This window comes from Hyla sarda, chromosome 3, assembly GCF_029499605.1.
Source record: "Hyla sarda isolate aHylSar1 chromosome 3, aHylSar1.hap1, whole genome shotgun sequence".
Classification (NCBI taxonomy): domain Eukaryota; kingdom Metazoa; phylum Chordata; class Amphibia; order Anura; family Hylidae; genus Hyla; species Hyla sarda.
Window position 1 is genome coordinate 309,666,002 of NC_079191.1, and position 26,751 is coordinate 309,692,752.

A 26,751-nucleotide genomic window follows, 5' to 3' on the forward strand; every position below is an offset into this window, starting at 1 on the left:
ACGCCCCCTCCCATAGACTTGTATTGAGGGGGTGGACCGTGATGTCACAAGGGGGCGGAACCATGGTGTCACGATGCTCCGGCCCCTGTATTGCCCGTCATTACGCACAGAGCGAGTTTCCTCTGTGCAGTAATGATAGCGGGGTGCCGCAGCAGAGTTCCTGGGGTTCCCCAGCGGCAGGACCCCCCCCGATCTGACATCTTATCTTTGGATACGGGATAAGATGCTAGGGGCGGAGTACCCCTTTAAGCATAGGGTCACACATGCTGTATTTTTCTGCTTATTTGCTGCTGAGTATTTTCCTACCCATTGAAGTCAATCGGGAGCAAAATACACAGCTGATTTTGCTACCCATTAACTTCAATGGGTAGGCAAATACGCAGCAAAATATGGCACATGTGACCCTACCCTAAAAGCTCATTTACATCAGCAGTTTTAGACAAAAACAGGTGAATCCAAAACACAAAAAAAGCAAATCTTTACATTACTTACAGTGACTGTGTAGTCTTAGTAAATTGTAAGGCTATATTTACACCTCTGCCAGGGATTCTTCCAAAAGTGGCAAAAAATATAGCATAGCATACTGCGCTGTTTTGTCCAGTAAAATGTCAGATGCCATGCTGGAAACAGACTTCATTTAAGTCAATGGGGTCCATGGGGCACTGTTTAGTGTTCAGCATGTAAGGGATTCAGCCGCACCATATTTTTGTTTTGCCCCTATGACAGAGCTGAGCAACTTCATTTTTCAGAGGCCTTTTTAAATTAAAGGGGTACTCCGCCGCCCACATCTTATCCCCTATCCTTTGGATAGGGGATAAGATGTTAGATCGCGGGTGTCCCGCCGCTCGGGACCCCAGTGATCTCCGGGCCAGCAGCTGAGGTGTCCGGAACACAGAAGCTTGCAGCTTCCGCGTTCATGATGCCACGCCCCCTCCGTTCATGTCTATGGGTGACGGCTAGTACAGAGCCACCACGCCTCCTCCCATAGAATTGAATGGAGGGGGCGTGGCAGCCTGCATCGCCAGTCATCAGGCACCCCAATGACAGGGGTCCCGACCCGGAGATCACGGGGGTCCCCAGCTGTGGGACCCCCGCAATCTAACATCTTATCCACTAAGATGTGTGCGGAGATAAGATGTTTGCTATGGAGTACCCCTTTAAAGAAGTGAGCTACTGGTCCACTTTTCCTCTACACAGGTTTTGATAAATCCCCCCCCCCCCTCTTTTTTAGGAGCCTCTATGCCTCTCTTGATGCATCCCATGACTTTATTAGCTTTGGCAGCTGCAGCCTGGCACTGGTTGCTAAAGTTAAGCTTACTTCAATCAGTACCCCCAAGTACTTTTTGGTAGTAGTTTTAACCAGTATTTTACATTTTGCTATTATGCACATAATTGTACATCCAGTTGCCTCAGTCTAAGTACATGACCTTACATTTAGCCATAATAAACTTAATTTGTCATGTCTGTGCCCAAGCCTTTAGCTTCCCCAGATCCCTCTGTAATATTATGTTGTTCTTCTCTGTGACAATCACCTTACCCAGTTTAGGGTCATTTGAAATTATTGAAATTATTTTCTATAATTTATAAACATATTAAATAGAAACATGTCCAATACTGATCCCAGCACTACCCTACTTGTAACTTTCACACAACTAGAGTATGTTCAATAAATAACTGAGCCAGTTCCTAAAATGTTTACATATATCCTTCCCAAGTGCGTGGAAGGAGCAATCTGACTTTGATTAGTGCATGTGACACTGATAACAGATTCCCTTTAAAGTGGACCTAAAATGTCCATGATCCCTTTCAGGCACCAATTCAGTTATGTGGCCCTCCCAGCCTCCAAAATCTCTTCCATTCATTCCCTCCCACTGGGATTTCACTGGTCAGCTTTCTCTGACACATACTATCATCATCTCAGGGGGCTGTCCTGGCCTGACTGAGGGGAAGGAAGCTGACGGAGCTCCCTGAATTGACAATAGTATAAAAATAGAAAACTATCGAGCTTCCAGGGGTGGGGTAGAGGGTGGCTGTATGGTGTTGAACATGGAAAAAAGATATATGCAGTCCAAAAACTGAATATGAGAACACTAGAAATGAGAAAGTTGTATAACTATGAACTGCTATTGAAAATGGGTTCATTTTAAAGTACCATAGTACCCTTATAAGACCCTTATAGATGTGGTGAGGACAGATGAAACAATAGCCAGTTTTAGAAGACTTCTATTTAATTAATTATTTATAATAATTCTCTGTATGTTGACAGTATAGCTTACACTTTGAAGGTCTGAAGCACATGACTCTGCCTAATATGAGGACCAGGGTGGCATCTATAGTAAAGCCAGCCTTCCATCTATAAAAACACTGCTGCCAGTAGTGAACTACACAGGAGACATAAACATTACACAAGTCAAGAGCAAACAATGTATAAAATTCCAGAGTGACAAATTCGTGCAAGGTGTGGCTAGGTATTTAGATGAAGTAATGGATGAGTAGAAACACTTTGAGTAGAAACACCTGCTATTCTGTAAAATGTGTACGATGTGCAAATGAAATGGAAGAAATGACTGAAATTCCGCTTAACATAAATTCATTTAGTTTATACATACAGAACCCTTAGCTGCACTTACAAACATGGGAGAATTGGGCTGTATGTCAATGATTATACTTCTACATGATGACATGTATGCGTAATGTACTTATGTAATATTTTTAAAACTTAAATGAAGCTGTTAATATGAAAAATGTATCATTGACTTGCTTTCTTTCTCCATTTCATAGCTTCCTTATGTAGATTCCAGAGCCGTTCATCTCGCTTTTCTCTTCCTTCGCGGGCTGAACACATTAATGGCTTGTAACAGTGCATGTGGCTACCCCTTTAACATGATGGATTTGATGCCATGGAACACATTTGATGGGAAGCTCTTCCATCAGAAGTATTTGCTTTGTCATGAACACAGACCTATGGATGAGATCTTGGAGAAAAACGTGAGTAAATACATTTGATTATTTTGTTCTGACATGGCGACTCACTGCAATGCACATCTAAACACTGTACTAATGTTTGGAGTTAACATAGTAAGGCACTCTGCATGGTTGTATTGGGTTTACTAGCGATTCATGATCCACCAGCCATGAGGATGCATCTAAAAAATAGATCTGAGATTCACTTTGAGATAATCAGTTTTCCTCATATTATTCTATGGCAAAGAGGACTTAGAAAGAGACAGGATCTCCCGACGCTGATCAGAACAAGAGGAGCCGGACAACAGGGCCTTCAGGGGAGTATCTTTATTGTTCAAGCATGCAACGCGTTTCGCATGCTGGAACAATAAAGATACTTCCCTGAAGGCTCCGTTGACCTGCTCCTCTTGTTCCGATCAGCGCCGGGAGATCCTGTCTCTTTCTTAAGTCCTCTTTGCCATACACATACTCTGACAGGATGGCTGCAGATGGAACTTGTTCAATATGCGCTTCACATTGTTGTCTATGCTTCACAACCAAGTTTGGTAAGTGTCTGTCTTCCTCCTCCCCCCTCCCTGTGGGATTGCTTGGATTTCTGCACATGAGAGCACCTTCTCCCCTTTCTCTCTTCCCATATTATTCTATGGACTAATGAATCTGACATGATGGCTGGCTCAGTGCTCGTAAGCTACCCTTTGTCTGTGTCTATTTCTAGGGTAAGTTTCCTGGCTGTAAGGCTAGGTTCAGACTACGGAATCTCCGGGCAGAAAATTTCCGCCCGAAGATTCCGAGTGCGGCCATCGCTGACTTAATCAGTCGGCGCTAGGACCGCCCGGACACTGCAGTCTCCAATAGACTGCAATGTGTTCCGCGCGGATTTCCGCCTGAAGAAAGAGCACCACTATTCTTCAGGCGGAAATTTCCGAGCGGATTTTCCATTCACAAATTACGAAGTGTGAATTTGTGAACGGAAACCCATTCACTACACTATGCATTTTAGCAAGCGGAATTTCTGCCTGCAATTTCAAAGCGGAATTGTAGACGGAAATTCTGTAATCTGAACCTAGCCTAACAGTGAAGTGTAATGTAAATATAGATGATCACTTTAGGCTGCTATATGTAGGTCTCAGCTACTGGCATTGGCTTATACTAACATTAACTGATGCAGGAGGGGCACAAAGTATTTCAATGGGAGCTGCATTACACAATGTATGGAGGCAACACTTTCACTTCCATCATTGTTTACATCCAGATGCTGCAGCTGTGCAGCACAGTTGATCCTCAGGGGTGCTGAGTGTTGATGTTGATGTTGATGACCTACCCTGTGGACAGGTCATCATAAATTTCTTTCCTGGAAAACCCCTTTAAGGGTGGGTTCACACTACATTTGCAGTGTATGGGTGCCGGATCCGGTTGGGAGGAGCGAAAACCGTCCACTCCCGTATCCCAGCCATATCCGGCCCGAACCCCCGTATACGGGGCAAAAATGACCCGATCTGGGGTCAGCGTTTGACTCCGGTCGGCTCATTGAAATGAATGGGGTTCGTGCCGGATCCGGCTCGGATACAGGAGTGCCCGGTTTTCGCTCCTCCCCACCCGTACACTAAGTTGTATTCATTTGTTTTTGCAGAACGTTCCACAGATCCTCAGTCAGATTAAGATCTCGGGAAATTTGGAGGCCAAGTTAACACTTTGAACTCTTTGGTCTGTTACTCTAACTGTGTGGCAGAGCATGCTATACTGCTGAAAAAGGCCACTGCCATTAAAGGGGTACTCCGGTGCTTAGACATCTTATCCCCTATCCAAAGGATAGGGGACAAGATGCCTGACCGCGGGAGTGCACTAACATCCACATGAGTTTTTAGGACGCAAGGGTTTTCTGCAGAACTGAGTGATCACTTGACTGATATACCCCACCTCCTGACCATAAGTAAATCAGTGTTATTTATGTCACCTTTCAGTGGTTTTACCGTTATGGCTGGTCATTGTATATCAAGGTTTTTTCCATGACTCACTATAAAACAGTCACTACCTGTTGTTTATAAAAAATTCTCCACTAATGAGCATTTTTTTTATAATCCTGTTTTATCAGGACCATGTAAGCTTTGGAACAAACATGCTGTTTTTCTATTAAGATGAGTAAATTTTATATTTAGGATAAATGGACAGAAGACGTGTTTAGTGTTTCTAGTGAAAACAAAGCTTGGTGCCCTTAGGGCACCATGATATGTACCTGATGATCTGTGTGCTGACAGCACTGAATACAATCGTTTTATAAAGTTCCATTTCTGGCATGTTTCTTATTGTTGGTGCTAGGCAATTCTTGAAGAGATAGACAAGATTACTATGGATGTGCTCCTGGCTCGCATACAGTAGATATACATGGATTATATTGTTTGCTTAACCATGTTGTTGTTAGTATACACAGAAATATATATTCCTTATGATTGAATTTATAGCGGTCAATATTTAGCATAAATATCTTGCATAACAAACAGTCCCACAAGAACAATGTGAAGCAAAAACAAGTCATATAAGATAATGAGTGTGTAAGAATGCACCCGCTGCCTGAATGTGTGCACAGTCAACATCCTCCAGTGTTGTATCAACACTCCATATTTATATGCATGATACAGAGCAAGCTGTGTAACATATTAAAGTTGCTCACTCAGAGTAAGTAGTAGTTTATATAGGTTTCTGTGGGTGTACAGATATTCAATACTGTATAAAAACCCACTGAAAATTCCATGCCACTTTATTATGTGTGTATACTAATCATCCCACAAACTTGAACTAAAGTTTATCATCTCTCCTGCCAACTCTACATTTCTGATATGTTCTACTGTATCTATAAGACCATAATTTAAGTGATAAGAAAACACCTTTATAAAGAATTACAAAAAAAACCTTCCTTAAAGAGTACCTGACATCAAACCATATTTTCTAAACTAACTCAGATTATATTCCCTAACTACTCCTAACACCCCTTCTGCCCTTAAAATTTTTCCAAACTTCTGTTTTATACCTTTTCCCTTGCTCACATTGTATGAGCTCCTGGCAGGAGAAAAAGGGCATTCCCCAGCAGGCGCAGCGTCACTGAAGCCTGCGCGAGCTGTGCCTCACCATGCCCTGCACGCACTTCCAGAGTTTGGTCTCCTACCAGGCCCGGAAGGAGACCAAACCAACTGTTTGACTTGCGCGTGGAACAGAACAGAGCCACCTACTGGCTGTTTTTTCTATCACATTAAAAACATATAAATGTTGAGAATTTTAACAGCAAGTAAATTGAAAAGTGTCTTATAATTACATAAGGAACAATATATTAATCCTTTAGTTTGGTGACAGGCTATGTACACCTATCATTTTGTGTCTACAGCTCCTATGCTGATCTGTGTTTCACCAGCATAGACCATAAGAGACAACAAACCCTTTATAGACTGGCCCAGCAGCCATATTCACAGTCCCTTACTTCTTACTAGCCTACTGAATCTACCTTCAAATTCCTAGGCCTTTGGTTGGTCCTGAAATTGCAACTGTGATACGAACATGAACAAGTGTCTGTATTTCACACATATGAAACCAGGCCTAAAGTCATGTGCACAGCTGTGTAAGTCTTTGGTTTTCCAGTGTTCTTCTTATCTCATCTATTGTAACTTCTACAGCAAATCTGTCCTAAATAAGTTTTACATATGAAGGACCCAGGCTGGAAAGTTTTGGAGCTGTTACTTAGTGTGTCAACTCTTATAAATCTGTGGACAACTAAGTGACTGCTTATCTCCAGTTACTGTTGTCATCATACATGTAAAGTAACATTAAAATGACACATCATGAAACATTTATTTCCTAGTACAGTAGTTCATATCAAGCTTCAACCTGCAGTTTCCCTATACAGTCTTGGCCGTAATTGTAGGCCCCCCTGAAATATTTCTCACAGAAAAGGATTGCAGTAACATGTTTATTCCCTTTGTGTGTATTGGAACTAAACCAAAAAAGGGAGAAAAAAAAGCTAATAATGTCACACCAAACTCCAAAAATGGGCTGGTCAAAATTATTGGCACCCTTAACTTAGTATTTGATTGCACACCCTTTGAAAAAAAATAACTGAAATCAGTCACTTCCTATAACCATTAATAAGCTTCTTACACCTCTCAGCCGTAATGTTGGACCACTCTTCCTTTGCAAACTGCTCCAGGTCTCTCTTATTGGAAGGGCGCCTTTTCCCAACAGCAATTTTAAGATCTCTCCACAGGTGTTCAATGGGATTTAGATCTGGACTCATTGCTGGCCACTTCAGAACTCTCCAGCGCTTTGTTGCCATCCATTTCTGGGTGCTTTTTGACGTATGTTTGGGGTCATTGTCCTGCTGGCAGACCCAAGATCTCGGACGCAAACCCAGCTTTCTGACACTGGGCTGTACAGTGTGACCCAAAATCCATTGGTAATCGTCAGATTTTATGATGCCTTGCACACATTCAAGGCACCCAGTGCCAGAGGCAGCAAAACAACCCCAAAACATAATTGAACCTCCACCATATTTCACTGTAGGTACTGTTCTTTTCTTTGTAGGCCTCATTCAGTTTTTGATAAGCAGTAGAATGATGTGCTTTACCAAAAAGCTCTATCTTGGTCTCATCTGTCCATAAGATGTTTTCCCAGAAGGATTTTGGCTTACTCAAGTTCATTTTGGCAAAATGTAGTCTTGCTTTTTTTTTATGTCTCTGTGTCAGCAGTGGGGTCCTCCTGGGTCTCCTGCCAAAGCGTTTCGTTTCATTTAAATGTTGACGGATAGATTGCACTGACACTGATGCTCCCTGAGCCTGCAGGACTGCTTGAATATCTTTGGAACTTGTTTGGGGCTGCTTATCCACCATCCAGACTATCCTGTGTTGACACCTTTCATCAATTTCTCTCTTCTGTCCACACCCAGGGAGATTAGCTACAGTGCCATGAGTTGCAAACTTCTTGATAATGTTGCGCACTGTGGACAAAGGCAAATCTAGATCTCTGGAAATGGACTTGTAACCTTGTTCATATTTTTCCACAATTTTGGTTCTCAAGTCCTCAGACAGTTCTCTTTTCCTCTTTCTGTTGTCCCTGCTTAGTGTGGCATACACAGACACACAATACAAAGACTAAGTGAACTTCTCTCCTTTTTATATGCTTTCAGGTGTGATTTTTATATTGCCCACACCTCTTACTTGCCCCAGGTGAGTTTAAAGGAGCATCATATGCTTTAAACAATCTTATTTTTCCACAATTTTGAAAGGGTGCCAATAATTTTATCCAGCCCATTTATGGAGTTTGGTGTGACATTATGTCCAATTTGCTTTTTTTCCTCCCTTTTTTGGTTTATTTCCAATACACACAAAGCGAATAAACATGTGTATAGCAAAAGATGTGTTACTGCAATCCTTTTCTGTGAGAAAATACTTAATTTTCTTGAAAAATTTCAGGGGGGCCAACAATTACGGCCATGACTGTATATATGACTAATAATGGAATTGTTACCATCTGGAGAAAACAGAAAATAGAACCACCAGTTTGTCTTATTTTACCCAGGTCAGTGAGCTGAGGGCGCAGAAGGGGTAATGAGGCTTGGCAGTAATCAGATCACGCTTTCATATGTCACTTACTACCATCTGAATTAGACAAACCCAACGCACATTGTGCTTATGCTAAGTCAACTTTTAGGATCCATGCACACTATGGAATTTCTGGTGCAGCGGAAATTGCGGTCAATGGTACAGTCTACACTACGGAATTTCAGCAGTGGGACTTTCCTCTTTATCCTCAAAAGGTTGTGCAACCTAATGAGTTTATAAAAATACTTTACTGCCACTATGAAGATGTATAGATCCTCTTGTGCGTCCCAACCCCTCAAGCCCTCCAACGTATTTTGCTAGTTCATGCTGTTAGTGACCTAACTACACGTCCGCATGCACACAAGAAAAACCTTCAACACGTTTTGGAAATTCCGATTTCCTTTATTGGGGATGGTTCACTTTATCCATCCCTGACAAAGGAAATTGGAATTTTAATAATCGATTTGAGATTTATTAATAGGTTTGAGATTTGTTCTTTATGATAAAACGTAAATGTATCTTAAGTTGTAATGTGATCTTGTTGTGTTGTACAAATTTATCTATTCTCAATTCCTTTCTCATTATGGAAGGTTGAGTGACACATCAAAGTATTGCACTTTTAGCTTTTCTTTGACAGAACCTGGTTTTGGCTCTGTCTCTTTATTTACCTGTTTTCACATTAGTTTTATGCACAGCCACTCTGAAATTGTGAACAATGCAAAACATATTTTCAGCATGTAGGAATGGGTATTTGTCTTTCTTGTCCATGATTGGTTCTGCATTCCAGAGGCACCTGTGCAAATACACCTCTGCATGGCACTATGATTAATGGTTTATCATCACAAAGCATGTCCACCTTTCTGCAGTGCCCCAATACAAGCTCTCAAATGTACTTCGTAAGACCATTCTTGGTGCCTCTGTGTGTCACATAGTGATAGACATACAAAAGAATACACTGAGGCATATGAAACCCAGAATAAGGAACGCCTTTCAAGTTACTAAAGTTTAGGGTATGTAGGACCCATACTGCAATGTCGCCTAAATTATTATGGACTTCCTCATACAGAAATTGTTAGTGGCCAAAAACAGTGAAGACAGCAGTAGCTAAAATGTTTCTATGAGGAGTGCACAGCTTCAGCCTAGGATCCCCATCTTTTACTCCTTTCTTTCTCTACCTTGACTGCTCTGCCTCCCATTTTCATCCATCGCTCTTACAAAATCCTTGGCTGTTGGCACATTAAGTTATCGACTATCGGCCTGAAAGGTCACAGAGTAACGGCCCTAAAAAATCGATATCGGTCGATCCCTACCAAAAACCACTCTGGCGTCATGAACACTAGGGGTTAATACCATCTGACCCCACCACCTACACCGCTACATACACCAGTGGTCCACCACAACTTTGGCATCACGAACAGGATACGGGTGTGTGCCTTAACCACTTAACCACCAGGCCACCCGCAACAGGATGCGGGTGTGTGCCTTAGCCACTCCACCACCAAGCCAAGTCAGGCCACCCATTAACAGTATGCGGGTGTGTGCCATATGCAAGTTGCTGCAAGCTCCCCCCCAAGTCTGAACTGTGTCCAAGTCATAATCACATGCCGTTGCGAAAAAGTGTGCGCCAGCAAAGTGTATGGGATTGTGTTGCTAAAATCTGTTTTTACTGTGGTGCGGATAAAAACTGTGGGGAAGGTGAAAGAATAACTGTTAATCGTTATTGGTAAGTGTATAAAGTCCGTACCTGAAGGAGTTAAACAGTCCGGTGATTTCCGTGCGTGGGAGCGGTCGCAGCTCCGCCCAGTCAGTCCCTAGCCGTGGTGCCTCCTCAGTGTGCGAGCCGGAACTAAGAATCCGCCCTGTGTTGCACGGGGGAAGGATTTGCTACCCAGACCAAACCGGAAGCTCCCTGGACGCAGCCACAGTGAAGGTCCCCGCGGCTGTGTCCGGCTTTACAGAATACTGGCAAGTACCCGCTGCAGCGCAGACTCTGCATAAACCAATGATTTACTGCAATAAGTCTCCAGCATCGGTAGCAGTCAACGTTAACCCCTCGGTGCCCAGTAAAGTCTGCAGCTTTTCGTTACAGTTTATTGCCAGGCATCTTAAAGAGACAGCGCACTCAATTCTTCTTAGAAAGACAGCGCACTCAATTCTGATTAGAAAGACAGCACACTCAATTCTGATTAGAAAGACAGCTCACTCAATTCTTCTGAAAGAAACAATGTACTCAAGTCTTCTCAAAGTGACAGCACACTCAATGCTTCTTAAAGTGACAGCGCACTCAAAGAGATCAGCAACATGTCAGCACCCAGATCAACCCAACGAGAGTACCCCTCCATCACCAGCAGTGGGCATATCTGATACATCAGCGGTCAATCACGTGGGGGCCCAAACAACTGCACCAGTCTTTCTGGGGAATCCTGTCCTCCCTACCTACAGCAGAGACCCCTTTACCCTGAGGGATTTCAAAGAGGATATTCAGAGCTTGTTTGTCTTTTACTCTCTCCCTCCTAACCAACAGGTCCGGCTGCTCACAGGACAACTTCAAGGACCATTCTTGAGGAAGACCGCACCTGGCCAGCCTCCGAGAAGGCGACGTTAGAGCAGATCTTTGAGGGGTTATATCAGGTATTTGAGTCCCATTCTCCGTCAGAGGTACACCTCAGGTTGTATGAGAGGCGACAGAAGCCAGGTGAGACTCTGAGAGCTTATGCCGTAGCTCGGCAAAATGCCCTAGAGACTGTTCAAAAGTTAGACGGTATCACTCCCTACCAGGATAACAGGGTACTGATGGAAAGGTTTATTGATGGGGCTCATAACAAATGGGAAAAAGTTCAGTTGAAGATGTTAGCAGTGCAGAATCCCAATCTGTTCTTCTCTGCTTTTAAAATGCTGGCTATTCAGATCATAGACCTCAGACGGAGTCTGAGGAGAGTTACAAGGAGAGTTACAATCCTATGCCAGTGTTTAATATCCTACCAGCCTCCACAGCCTCAGAAATTCAGTATCTCAAACAGGACATTGAACAATTGACTCAGGCTGTGAAGGAACTTGCCAGTCAGGCCTCTCAGGCCAACCGTGAATCGTCCTTACCTAAGAGACCTGTATCTTCTCCTGCCCCTGTCAAGTTAACCCCTGCCAAAATCTGCACAATAGGCCTTTTGTACCTATTGCAACAAATCGGACATTGGAAGGTAAAATGTTGGGATTTAAACGGATTTCCCCTGAGGTCACGGACCAGCCCTCAAGTCTATTACAAGTATAATTAGTCCCAGCAAGCTGTGAGGCCCTTCTGGGTTCTTGGCCACCTCTCTGGGTATCTGGCCTAGCTGTGAAGATAATACCATCTGTCTTAAACTCAGTAAAGCCTCCGTTAAACCATAACTGGTTGTGGACTCTCCTTTCCTTATCTAGCCATTGGAATAGCTGAGATACCGTTTGTGTGGGCGTACAGGGGCGTACAGGTACGCCTTGGCTCCCTGGTACTTAAGGACCAAGGGCGTACCTGTACGCCCGTGGGAATTTCGGTCCCTGCTGCGCGCCGGGCGGGGCCCGGACCCGGGTGACTGCTTATATCGATCAGCAGGCACCCCGCGCCAATGCCCAGGGGGGTCATCAGACCCCCCCATGTAGGCGATCGCCGAAAATCGCAAGTGAATTCACACTTGCGATTTTCGGCTATTCCGGTGATGCGGGTCACGTGTGACCCGCTGACCCGGAGATACAAGGTGATCGGGGGTGTAGGATACACCCCCTATCACCCTCTGTATCTATGGGGAGGTGGCGATGTCGTCACCCCCCAGGATCGCTGCTATTGGCCGGCCAATAGCAGCCGGCAGGGGAGGGGTTAACGGCCCCTTCTCGCGGCTCTGCTTGCTCCCTGAGTTCATTCAGTGGCCAGAGCTGCGAGAAGGAGCCAGGGACCCCCCCACAGAGGAAGACCCCCCTTAGAGCAGGGAGAGAGTACAGCCCCAGGGACAGGTAGGGTTAACCAGTAAAAAAAGTAAAGTAAAAAAAAAGTGTAAAAAAAAGTTAAAATTCCCCCCCCCCCTGACCCCCTAATAGGACCTAAAGATTACGCAACAATTTTTTTAGTGTGACCCGGGCCCTATTAGGGATTCAGGGCGCTGCATCTGGCCATCTTTTTTTTGGGGCTGCAGCGCTTTTTCCCCCCCATACAGTTAGTTACACCAATCACACACACTACATACTCCCCCCCCCCCCCCACACACACACACCCGCCACCCCCTCCACCAACCCCCCCCCCCCCCCCCCACCACCACCACCACTGTAGTAAAAAGGCGATGGCTCGCCAGGCATTTTCGGCAGCGGGGGCATATGCTTTTCTTGCCTCCGACTCCAAATCTGTCAGTGAGGACGATGAAGATCCAACATTCCTGTGTTCTTCATCGTCCTCCTCATCATCTAGTACTGATGATGAGTCACCTATACGGCGGCAGAGACGCCGCCAGGCGAGGCCACGCACCCCCCATGATAGTGGCCCAGTGGCCGGCACTAGTGCGAGTGGTGATGCTGCTCGTACTAGGAGTCCGACCCCCCAAAACAGTGCTTTCATAGCCTTTACAGTCACTGCTTTAGAACAAATACCCGAAAATATCACTTTGAAAGATTGCTTTGAAAGTCTGAGGAGACGGGAATTGTTTTGGATCTACAAGATGGATACCCTCTACCCCCATGGTCTGAACGAAGGGATTGAAAATGTGTAAAGCGCTCATCTGCCCTCAAGCAATTTAAGGTTCATCACCACAGTCTACCCTTGTTGAACACAGCAACTGCACATCCCAAGAGGGTGCTCCAGGACTCCCCCACCCATATCCTCCACCCTTCACTCCCCCCCTCCCCTCCCCTTCTCCACCCTCTTCCCCCCCCCCCCCTTCTCCCAACACAATTCCAGCGACCTCCAAACCCCTGTTCCAGCATCTAATTATATGCATTTCCCTTCTGGCAAAATATATTCAATACCCTCTTAAATATGATACATGGAAACCAAACACTCATACATTGTACAGAAGAGTAAAATGCATCCACTCATCACTCACTGGTCGTTGTAACAATTCATAGATCACTAGACCAGCGAGGAGACCCCATCCAGCGCCGACATAATTTTAATCCCTCAGCACAGAAGCCCCTCATTCAGAAATAGGAAAACAGCACACTATAGAAATATCCCCTGTTAACATTGAACTTGCTAGACACCCAAAGCTGGCGAACATCATGTTTCTGCAGCGCTGCCGTCCCTTTCAGCTCGGAACACGCCTACAATGCATCTGCTACACAGCTTTCTGCCGACGCATGCGCATAAGACAAGATGTCCACGATCTGTCTTTTAATCGCAGTAGGCGCATGCGCGTAGTTTCCTGTGCCCCTACAGCGCACCCAATCCCTATACTACTGCTTAGCATCGTGACTAGCCATCTGCACACTAATAACTATGTGCGTGTGGACTAGTTCACTTGCAATAGACAACCCGACGACTAACTCCCAATAAATGGATAAGAATTTCCCCAAATGGAAATGTCCGAGCAAGTGCAAATAATGTCAGGACTAGTTTTAACACACTACCAACCCCACGATCATTTCCAACCAACAAACCATGGTTTATTTTGAAACACAATTTTTTTTTTTATCTTTATATATATGGACACTACACGTGAAGCTGTCAGTCAGGATCTACACCACACATCATCAGCATGCATCCTTCAGCTGGAGGAGGAACATGCCCCAGACATGTCTATAACTTGTTCTAGTGTTTTTTTGTTTTTTTCTCTGCTATAAATACCCTGTGTGTCTTTTAACCTGCATAGTGGTAGTAGAGAAGGAAATAGCAAAACCGGGTTTCAGCGCAATCCACCAATTAGAGGTAATCCATCAGTCGAAAGCAAGGTACCAAATAACTGTAGTAAAATTTATTCAGCCACATATTATCTGGCTGAATAAATTTTACTGCAGTTATTTGGTACCTTGCCTTTGACTGATGGATTACCTCTAATTGGTGGATTGCGCTGAAACCCGGTCTTGCTATTTCCTTCTCTACTACCACTATAATATCGGTAGGTGCATACCTTGACCGATCCCGGGAAAGCAGCACCCCTATACTTATACGATGATACTGTGGTTGTGTCCGACACACAACCCTACCAGGTGAGCATACTGGAATTACTCGGCTATTCAGCCCATCCTTCTATGCTGTGTACCAGACGGTACTGTTCTATGAGGACAAGAAATGTATGGAATTCTCAGCTCACCCTCAGGCCCCGAGGCGCACGGACTGTGCGAGGCAGCACCACTTAGCAAGATAAGAAACTGGATGTCCAGCGCCAGGATACGTGCAAAACAGGTTCTTTATTGCTTTAAAATGCCATGACATGGGTCAGAGTGTGACACGTTTCAGGTGCGTACGATTAAGGGTGCTAACGCACCTGAAACGCATCACACTCTGAATGCTGTCATGGCGTTTTAAAGCAATAAAGAACCTGTTTTGCATGTATCCTGGCGCTGGACATCCAGTTTCTTATCTGTTCTATGAGGAGCTCTGCCTTTTTGTCTCTATAGATTGCATGCATTTTAACCTGCATATATTTTAACATTGAGAAAGAGACAGTGCTAGTCTCGAAACGTGTTTGTTGGCTTAATAAATGAACAGTCTCACAATTCAACGTGTACTGTGAAATCTTTGAACACGGATTGCGCCGTTGAAACCCGGATCCTTTTTTGAAGATTCTACTACCATTGTATCCTTTGATCGGCATGGGTTTCTAACACACAACCCCAAAAAGTGAGCACAACCGCCTCATTACTGCATTCAGTGTGTTTTACTGTATCAGATGTACTATCCCATAAGAAGCTCTCCAAAATCTTAATCCTAAAAGTACTTATCATCTGCTGTATGCTACAGAGGAAGTTGTATAGTTATTTTTAGTCTGACCACAGTGCTCCATAGTAGGAACAAATCCCCATAGCAAACCTCTCCTGCTCTGAACAGTTCTTGACACAGACAGAGGTGGCAGCTGAGAGCCCTGTGGTCTGGCGGAAAAGAACAACACGACTTCCTCTGGAGCATACAGCAGCTGATAAGTACTGGAAGGATTAAGATTTTCCAATAGCAGTAATTTTACAAATCAGTTGATTAAAAAAAAAAAAAATTCCACTGGATTACCCCTTTTAAGCCTGTACTTTTTTTCTTGATGTTCATAATAAAGGTTGAATTAAGCTATTTCTATAGCAATAAAGCATGAAAATATATATAGACTAGCTTCAATAGCCTTTTGTTATGTCTCAGTTATAGGAGATGGATTTCTGTGTTAAGTATTACCTATGGTGCTTGCAAAACCTCTAAACTGTGTTATTAGTTGAAGCATTATATCACGCCAGACCGATAATAATAATGTTATAACCAGAATTGCTTTGTTTGCAGGAGTCTTTAATAACCGAGTTTAAGAAATTAAGGCTGATGATCACTGAAGCTTGTGCAACACAGAACAGAATCTTGCAACCTGCTTCCAAAAAAAACAGTGGACCTTTACCAGGTGAGGTGTTAGACCAAGGCCAAGACAATTGGTTTCATAGGCACCATAAAAGATGGCAGCATTGTTGGCTAAATGGTCCATCTGACAGCATTCATGCTAAACATTAAAGGGGCACTGCAGCGAAAAGTAACTTCTCCCCCATCCACAGGATAGGGGATAAGTGTCTAATCATGGGGGCCCGATCACTGTACTCGGGTCTGTTCAGTGCTCCCATAAAATGAATGCAGTGCGTGCTATCCCCAGCACACACTCCTTTTTAGACAGCCAAGGCCAGTAGAGGATAAGTTTCGCTGTAGTACCCCTTTATGGACTGGGAGTGATGAAGTACTTTCTGATACCCTTGCCTTGGCTCCACAAGACTTGTCCCACCAATGAGTTAGACTGTAGGAGCAGAATTTCTCCAGATCAGTGATATATTAACGTGTTTGTATAAAGATAAGTAAGTTGACCTTATACATGCCAGTGTTTGCAATAAAGAGAGCAATTATAAGAACTGTTTTTATATACTGCCTGTGGCTATCTGTAGTGTTGTGAGCATTGTCTTTATTTGACAGCACTTGACAAACAGCTTTCTGTAGTTTTGACACAACACTTTGGCAGTACTTTTGTAGTATGGCCTGTCATTAATTCTCTACATTTGTACACACTGTAAACAGATTATTTTGCAACCCATAACAACAATTTTAATGTTAGTTCATCCCTTGTGTTTGTAACAAAGTGTGTGCTGTAACAACTTGTTAAAGGGATATTGACAATATTGATATTATTGGTTTAGAGCATTGGCATATTTAGTTTTATAATTGTTTTATTTAGTACTTGGTCTACTCAAGTCAATATGCGCTCTAGTCCATATTAGAGGAGCGTCATGACCTGATCATGACTACATTGGTGTCATGTTTTTCCACTGGCTATCATCACCCAAGGTTATGGCTTGTAAAGTTATCACTCCAAGCTAAAGTAGTAAGGCATTTTCAACTGCTAAAAATGGCAAGAGAGATCTGAGGACATCAAACACTTAGCATTGTACCTTACCTTATTTACCTTAACCTAGGTGTTCCACATTTTTAAAGGGGATAGCCTGTGATGTAAAAGTAGTTTAACATAAGCTAGTATGTTCAACAGTCATACATACATGTTATGTAGCATACCTTATCCGTAATGAACCAGAAGACATAAGCATATATTGTCCGATCTATGGGCCGACAACAGTTTTTTTTATGGTGTTCCATTTCTAGTTGCTCCACAAAACTAGAGGTTTCTATGCACTACAGTAAGGGTCTTTTTTTATGGCCAGACTCATTCAGTATACCAGTATCGATCTAGCAGATCAACACTTGTATAATGAGCTTTTTACATGGCTCAGTGACTGTGCAGCCATGGCAGCCTGAACAATCTCTGAATCATTCATGCAGGCCTTCACTTGCATCAATGACGGCTGCACACACCCTGTTTACACTAGAAGATGTGCAGCCAACCAACAAGGATTTTTAGTATCAAAAAGATCAAATTTTATTAAAACAGAAGGTAGCGTCAGACAGTGCAATATATCTGGGATGCAGCCCAGATATCAGAAAGAAAGCATATAAATGTGAATCAATAACCATATCCACAACAGGCATACAGCTGAAATCAATACAGATGGGCAGTGGTAGGGCAAACAACCAGCAAAAGAAAATAGCATTGCATCTTCAGTACAAAGAAAGGGAATACCTAATGGTGGGTCAGTGGGGAGATGAAAACCCTCTCAAAGTGGTCTACAACATTATCCCTCATGCCATTTAATTTTTCAGCTAGCATAATAAGATTGACTCTAGCAATAACTCTATCTAAGGACGGAAAGGATTGCTTCTAACTGGCAGCAATACTTATGCGGGCGGCTAGCAAAACAGACTGCGCTAAACAAAACACCCTGTTCGGCATCCTGGAGGGGCATGCCCCACGCAAACAAAAAGCAGGCTTGTAGGGACAACGGTGTGCAGAGATCTCTCTCAGCAATGCCAAAACAAACTCCCAAAAAGCTTTCACTATGGGACACCCCGTCCAACCAATGGACTTTTCCACCCTGTGAGACAGAACAGCATCCAATTGCAATTTAGTATCCTGCATTGCCTTGTAGTGATAAAGGGATGGGTTGCGTTGGTGAGCTTTAGATAACTTGGTCATCTTGTGTTCCAAGGTAGCCATGTGTCTGTCCCTATCCCGCTTGAGCCCTGAAGCAACAGATATCAACCGTTCCCTGATATAGGCCTTATGGGCTGACTACACCCAAACCGGGTTACTGTCAGGTAAGACATCAAGGGTAAAATAAGAGGCAAGATCCTCAGAGATTTGCGTCTTAACCTTAGGGTTAGTAAGTAAAGATTAACTTAGGCGCCACTTGAATAGTGTGGAGGTTTGGCCCACAAGGCCTTCAGCACTGCAGATGTTTTGGACTACATCGCCCATGATGCTCTTACAGCCAAAATACTGCTAAAGCATCATGGGAGATGCAGTCCAAAACATCTGTGGTGCCGAAGGTTGTCTATTCCTGCTATAATTAGGATGGAGGTGTTTGGGGAAAGAAGAAGGGGTAAAATGTGTCTCCTTCTGGCATAGGGTGTCAGGATGGTGGCGGACCAACAATGATTTTTAGGGCCACACAATTCCAGGGTTCAGCTGACAAACAAGTGATCACTTGTTCAGCACCCACCATCGGTCTTTTACATGAAGCAATAATTGGGCTGTTTGGCCAATAATCATTCTGTGAACAATGCCTTTTAGTAGCTTGTCTCAGGAATGTGATTCTAGCCCAGACGTTTGTATATCATAAAATTATGAAAAAGTTTACAATAACATAATAGATTTCTGTGGAAGTAAACCACTCAAAGAAGTGTCCTCCTAGCATGGTATGCTCTGGTGTCCTTTTTAATATACTTATAAATTACACTTATTTATGGCCCCTTTCACACTGCTGTTGCTAACCATTGAGAACGGATGTCAACGTTTTTTTAATAGCTTTTTTTTAAAACTTTAACAGCCATTCTCATGATGGGGAGCAATGGGCAACAACGGTTCCCGCCGGCTCCCATTTACTATTATGGGGGCTGCCGGGCGCCATTATGAATAGTGGGCGAAAAAGACCGCACATGCAGTAATTTTTCTCCTGCTATTCTGCCCGGCTCTCCCGATGGCTGTCACATTGCCTTTAATGTACAAAAAAGAGTGCAGTTAAGTATATTTGTGAATACAGATGGCTATATATCTAACGAACAACATTTTTACCCTAACTGTATGGGCCAAACATAATGTGGATGGAGCTTTATACCATACAGTATCTTATCTACCACCTTATAGTCTGTCAGCTGTCATGGTACACAAACATTAGAACTAGAATGGACAACTTTGTAAAATAGCTGTGTCTTCAACTTTTGCCTAGACTTTTACTTCATTAGATAAGATTATCCCGTGCCTTCCATACAGGCTTTATGTTGCCAAAGATTTGACTGCTTATTACACACACACTAGCTTAGTGCTGTAAAGGAGCTTGTAAGGAGCAGGGTTTATCTGGTGCCAGATCATCTTTAATGTAAGAGTTAATCTTGTATGGATATTGTGCAATAATTCATCTATATTCTGTCACTAAGGATTTGTGAACATTCAGAAAAGTACTGGTACAGTTACACAATGGTGCACGCAATAACACATAAAACACTATTTGAACAATTAGAACATTTCCTTTATCTTCCCACTCTTGCAAATTAACATGTACACACTCCATGTGTTCTACAATGTTAAGATAATGTTCTACAATGGTATAATAATGTTCTATGATGACATTTACTAAATAATATATGAAATCTTCATTTAACCTGATCTTTTGGGCTCATGCCACAAAAAGAACCCTTAGGTATTCTTTGCTTCTTTTTTTTTTTTTTTTTTAATGCTATTTGTTGAGGTGACATGTATAGAAAGTAGCTGAGCCATTAGTTCACTGTATGGAGGTGCATATTATTTACTTCAGTAGCACGCCCACGTGAGTGATGAGTGAAGATTTCAGTAGTGTTCATGGGTTCACTGTGATTTATCATGTGCAGTGCACTTCCCTTTTTGTCTTATGATGAGTTGTATTTTCAACTTTTGCCTGTGTTGGTGTAATCCTTAATTAAACAAATTATATTTCATGTCCTATACTTTGCACACCAATGACATTATTATGTCACTGTCATGTCCTAATCCTACCAGTATATAGCTACTTTTAAGGATAGGTTTAAGAGCATTCATGAAAAATTTGGCTGCTGATCCCCTTAAAGGAATTTAATATTTTATTTTTGTAAATTAGAGACCATAGCACGCACATATGTGGTTCACTTTTGATTCAAAAGGATTTAAGAAAACCGACTATAATGACTTAGAGGTGTCAACTGAACCTTAGGGCCCATCTGGACCATCACATTTCAAATCTATGTTATTCTGATCTGTCCCTGAGTGCCCAGTGTTCCTTCTCATGGTTCCGGTTTTAAATACAGAGTTTTGTTAAATATTTTACTCACTGATTCATATGGACTTTGTAATAAAAAAATATTACATGTTGTATTATATATGTATTCTACCTTAGTATACTTAGCATTAATTCTAGGGGAGAATACAGTGCCTTATGGCTGCACTAGAAGGGGGATCACAAATAGTAAAAGAAAAAAGCTTATTTCTAGCTCACCGCCTGAGTCCTTACTGACAATTACACGGATCTCATATCGTTGATCCTGGACACATCATGTCATAAAATGAAATGCAAGTTGGATCCAGCAGAAGCAGTTAAAAAGGACTTATTTTATTCACCTTGTGCAGACATTACAAAAAGCGCAACACAACGGCAACAACGACGTGTTTCTGGCACCTAGGCACCCTTAATCATGGCTGCTGGCCATGGCTAAGGGTGCCTAGGTGCCAAAAATGCATCGGTGTTGTGGCTGTCTTACCATTTTTGTAATGTCTGCACAAGTTGAATAAAAGAATTCATTTTTACTGCATCTGCTGGATCCAACTTGCGTTCCATTTTAAGACACGTGAATGCCCTGTAGATCTGTAATACAACTCACCAACATAAAAGGTCAGAGTGAAACCTCATCGCTGTGCATTTTATGTGCAAGATTATAAAACAAAATGATAAATCTATATCTTCTCTGAATTTCTTTGTTGTTTTGTATAAGTGTAAATTGTTTTATCCTGACTTGTGGATCTACCATAACAGACCCAGTTAGGCTAGGTTTACACCATGTTGTGCCATACAGTATGTTTAAAGGTTTTTCAAGAAAACACCACAAAAAAAATATTGCACTATGATTTTGAAATATTGCGCTATATTCTTAGAAAAGTGACCACAGCCTTGGTATATCACAAAGTACAAGAAGTTACTGAAACAGACAGGTCAGGAGAGACAATAGCGTTAATGGTGAGAATTTATCAAACTGATTTATTGTAATTTAGCCTACTTAAATTAAAACATTCTTGTTTATTACATGTAGGGGCGTCAAGGGGTTCATTTACCAGAAGGGACCAGTCTTATTCTCAGTATCGCCAAGGAAGTGAAAGAAATGAGTGGCATAATGTTCATCATCAGCAAGAACCTGGCAGAGGTATACTTGAGAACATTTGTCTATAAATCTACTATATTATTTTGTTATTATTACATCTGTTTTGTAAGTTCCATTTTAGGGAATCATTGAAAAAAAGTTTACTTTTATGGCAGGGTCACGGGGTGCATTCTCAGCATCAGAGGCGTAGCTTGTAGCTTCTGGAAATCTGCAAAAGGGCCCCATATGCCAATTAAAATACTGGTCTCTTATGGGGCAGATGTGTTTTAAGGCCCCCTTAGGCACCAGGGCCCCAGTGTGACTGCTACCTCTATAGCAATGCCCCTGCTCAGCATATTTCACGCTGCGGATGCACAGACGTCAGTCACAGAGGGACTGCAGAGCGAGCTCTTGGCTTCGGTGGGTTAGCTCTGTGTGTCTACTTGTTGTGACATAATTCTACAGCGGGACATCCGCTATTACAAGTGGACACAAAGAGCCCGCTCTGAAGTCCCTCTGTGACTGATGTCGGCGGATCCGTAGTGTAAAATACGATGCGGATGCGGTGTGACCCTGCCCTTAAATAACATGTTACATTGAAGAGAACTTGCAACCAATCCCTAAAAAAAAGAGCCCTCCCATTACCGAGATAAGTGTGTTCATAGTTTTGGGGAATCAGTCAGATAGGTGTGAACTTGACTTTAATAAGGGATGGAATATGGGTGGAATGATATGGTCAGGGGGTGTGTATTAAGAATACACACTCCTCAATTTAAAATATTCACACCTCCTGATTGTTTAACCACCCCTTTAACTTGATAGTGACTCCCATTATTAAAATTGAAGAAGTAGTATCATGGACAAAAACGTATCCCCTAAGTTTTAGTGTCCAAGCGCTGAGGCCCCCTGTGATCTCCTATATCTCCTCCTTGACAGTGGAGTGTCACGACCCCTGCCAAAGTGTGGGCTGACATGCCCCCTCTATATAGCTCTATGGGAGAGCCAAAGATTGGCAAGCGGCTCTATCATAGAGCTACTTGGAGGGGGCTTGGTGGCCCCCGATTCGAGCGGGGGTCGTAACTCACCACTGTGGAGGAGAGCTGGGGCTCCATACAGGAGTTCACGGGGGGGCCTCTGCGCTCGGACCATCCGCGATCTAAAACGTATCCCTTATCCTGCAGATAGGGGATACGTTTTTGTCCACAATACTTCTCCTTTAAGTTCACGCCCATCTGACTGATTCCCTGAATTGTCAGATAAACCAAAATTCCACATTTTTTGGGAACGGAAGGACGTATGAAGAAAGGCGTGAGATCACGGCACCCTTAGCTGTTCATTGATAATAAAAGATATTTTTAGGGGCAAGGGGTTGGCCACAGGTTCTCTTGAGTAACAGTTGAGTAACTTGTAAATTGTCTCGCTTATCTTCTTCTGATCTGGAGGTACAGCTTATATTTAAGTCCAGAACTGCATTTACTTATCAGCAGGCTTTAGTGTTAACATCTCCAATCATTTTTTGTTGTTTTAACGTCTTTACAGAGCACGTTCTGGTGATTTGCATTCTGGGAAGTATTGTTATACTGGGCACTAAAACAAACTCTAGTAAACTGATTGAGGAAAGCTTGAAGACTGTTTCTAATAACAGCCGGCAGAAGTGTAAATGCTGCTCTTATTAGTTTAGATACATTGGGGGAAATTCATCAAGACCTGTGCTGAGGAAAAATTGAACCTATAGCAACCAATCAGATTGCTGCTTTTCTTTTTCAGAGACCTTTTCAAAAGTGAAAGAAGGGATCTGATTTGATGCTATGGTCAACGTTTCCTCTGCACAGGTTTTGATGAATCTCCCCCATTGTGTTTATATCTAATTAGGGAACAATCAAACCATAAGTAATCCGTGCAAACATCTTCGTAATTCACTTAATTTTTTATAGATGGATAAAACAGTACAAGGGTAGATCACAGCACACATGGAGCCTGACATAGTATTCAAGTTATGTTTTTTATTGCAGTCCCCTTAAAGTGCAGCATTTCTGTAGTATTTTATTTGAAAAGGCAATGCTGCGGAAACATCGCACTTTGTGGAAAATGCAATAAAAAAAACATAGCTCAGCTACGTCAGGCCCCTATGTGTGCTGTGATCTGCATTTTATGTTTGCATTAGTTCTAGACTGGCAGTGGATTCCAATGCTGTTTTTTTCTCTTTTTACTTCTAGATAGATAAATAGTTTTTTGGGGGATTTAACAATTATAACACTTATGGTTTTATTTATCAGGATGGCCTTTTAATCCTTACCATGACCAAAGGCACGAGACTACATATTGGCAAAATCCGCAATCACACCATCAAGGTAATGTCGGGCACATTTTAAAATGATAGGAAAATCTACCGCCGAAAATCTACGCACCGGCGTATAAGACGCACCCAATTTATAGGTGCAAAATCTAAAAAAAAAAAGATTTTGAACCCAGTAGTGGTCTTCAATCTGCGGACCTCCAGATGTTGCAAAACTACAACTCCCAGCATGCCCGGACAGCCGTTGGCTGTCCGGGCATGCTGGGAGTTGTAGTTTTGCAACATCTGGAGGTCCGCAGATTGAAGACCACTGCATAGGAGGTAATACTCACGTGTCCCCGCCGCTTCGGACCCGTCACCGCTGCCCTGGATGTCGCTCAATCGCTGTCGCCGTGTCCCCGTCGCTCCGGAAAGTCTCTGCTGCCGGCTGGGTATCCTCCCTCTCCGTCGCCACCATCACGTCGTTACACACGCCGACGCACGTACGCGACGACGTGATGACGAGGAAGGAGAGCGCCGGCCATACAGGGGATCCCTGAACAGAGAAGACACCGAGGAGGCAGGTAAGGTCCCTCCCGGTGTCCTGTAAGCACTAACCCGGCTATTCAGTCGGGCTGTTCGGGACCGCCGCGGTGAAATCGCGCCAGTCCCGAACAGCCCGACTGAACAGCTGGGTTAGTGTCACTTTCCCTTCAGACGCGGCGGTCAGCTTTGATCTCCGCGTCTGAAGGGTTAATACAGGGCATCACCGCGATCGGTGATGTCCTGTATTAGCCGTGGGTCCCGGCCGTTGATGGCCGCAGGGACCGCCGTGATAGGGGTGTATTCACCATATAAGACGCACCGACTTTTCCCCCCCAGTTTTGGGGAAGAAAAAGTGCGTCTTATACGGCGAAAAATACGGTAAGTTTGATTCAGATGACCTCCTAAAATGTGCCTGTATTCCAATCATGTGTGAGACACCTAAGGTTATCTTCACACACAACTTTTTTTCTTATTTTTTCAGCAAAATGCAAGCAAGACTTGGTTCATATCTGTGTATGGAATCTGTTTAGAACGAATTTGTTAATGTAGATGAACAGATCTTATTAAAAAAGGATGACAAACTGATGCAAACGGAGCATTCTTCAATTAAAAATTTTGAATGGATGTTTGCTTTTTGTTTATCTTTCAAAGAATTGACAACAGACAAAGAGATGCAAATTGACATAAACTGATGCTAAAACTGACCATCAAGATCAATGGGATCAGTTCATTTCTATTTTCCTGATGCCAGAATGGATCATAAAAATAGAAATTAAGTAAAGAACCAAAACACATATATGTAATTCCAGTCTAAGGGCCTTTTAGACCCTTAAGGACATGAGCTGTAAATGTACAGCACTGCAGTGATTAACTTTGCATACAGCACCAGACACGGCGGGGCTATGAAGCAAGCGCAGGAGGTCTGTTTACTTATTGCGGGTGAGTTCTGGCTGCTTTTAGCAGATCATGGCATCTATAGGTAAAATGGAGATATATGTGGGATTGGGTAGGCTCTTTGGACCCCCGCAGTGCAATTGAGGTGGTCCGATGAGTGCAGATTGCTGCCAAAGGTCTCTTACCCTCCTCTGGCGTGCAGGATCGGCAGTCATCTTGTGCAGTCTGCACAGCCATAAAAGAAGATTGCAGATAGTATTGATCAGTACTATATTACATAGAACTGTACAGTACATCGCAATCTAATGATTGCCATTAATTGTTTCCTATGGTGACTTTAAAAGAGTAAAATAAATATTAAAAAAAAAAGCTTTAAAAGACAGAGAAAAGCCCTCCCCTCTCAACAAAAATATAAATCCCCTACTTTTTCCATAAAAATAAAATAAATAAACTAACATATCTGGTATTGCCGCTCACAGGAAATGTCTGAGCTAATAAAATATAATGATTATGATCCCGCTCGGTAATCGGCGCAAAAAAACTAAACGCCAGAACTGCAGATTTTTGGTCACATCGTATGTCAGAAAAATTTTTATTTTTGCTTGCCATATATTTTATGGTAAAATGAAAGGTGTCATTACAGAGTACAATTGGTCCCGCAAAAAAAAAAAAAAAACAGCCCTTATATGGGTCTGTGGTTAGAATAATGAGTTATGGTTTGCTTGTTTTTTAACCAGTGTTATTGTCAGTCTACCCTAAGAAATATGTTTTTTTTTTTCATGATTAAACAGACTTACTTACATTAAAATATACATTTTAATGGTTCCATTGTTATAAATCTTTTATTTAATTTTATTTCACAAAGGACAGTACCCTTCACATGAGGATGGCAGCAGAGGAAACATTCACCATGCAGGTCATGAATATGGCAGATACAATCCAGGTAACAAAACAATTGTCTTGCCGTTTATTTGCCACCATTTAGCGAACATTGTGATGTGTTGGTTTAAAGCGCATGTCGGGCATGAAAGTTCAGATTACAAGTAAAAAGTCTAAAAGTCAAGAATGTGTTTGCAATATGCTTGGGATTGAGGGAAGAATCTAGAGAACTCCGGGGAAAAGCACAACTGCATGGAGATGTTACCTTTTTGACAGTCAGACATAATACCGTAAGGCCATGTGCCAGAAGATCTCATTCCTAGCCCACTATATTTTGTGTTGAAGTGAGGGTGAACTCAAGAATCTGGTGGGAAAATGATTTACCTTTGGATCAAGAGTTTTCTGTGACAGCAAGAATAGCTTGGTAGTAGATGCAAATAGCAAACAACTTAATATTTACATAAAGTCCGCAAAGTTCTAAAAATGAATATAGCATGACAGTGTCCATGCGG

General features: G+C 42.7%; 1 protein-coding gene across 8 annotated transcripts in view; it reads left to right on the forward strand.

Moving 5' to 3' along the window:
* Positions 1–26,751, forward strand: part of FAM120B (family with sequence similarity 120B) — a 305,127-nt gene that overhangs the window by 91,984 nt on the left and 186,392 nt on the right. For 7 of the 8 annotated variants that reach the window (XR_008891441.1, XR_008891440.1, XM_056567028.1 and 4 more), the window contains 5 exons: positions 2,782–2,988; positions 15,985–16,096; positions 21,598–21,708; positions 23,922–23,996; positions 26,226–26,303. Coding sequence is in view for 6 of the 8 variants with exons in the window: in XM_056567028.1 (XP_056423003.1) it covers positions 2,782–2,988; positions 15,985–16,096; positions 21,598–21,708; positions 23,922–23,996; positions 26,226–26,303 (583 nt within the window). In the remaining 2 variants the exon portion in view is untranslated. The remainder of the gene's footprint in view (positions 1–2,781; positions 2,989–15,984; positions 16,097–21,597; positions 21,709–23,921; positions 23,997–26,225; positions 26,304–26,751) is intronic. The other variant, XM_056567030.1, reaches the window with a different exon arrangement.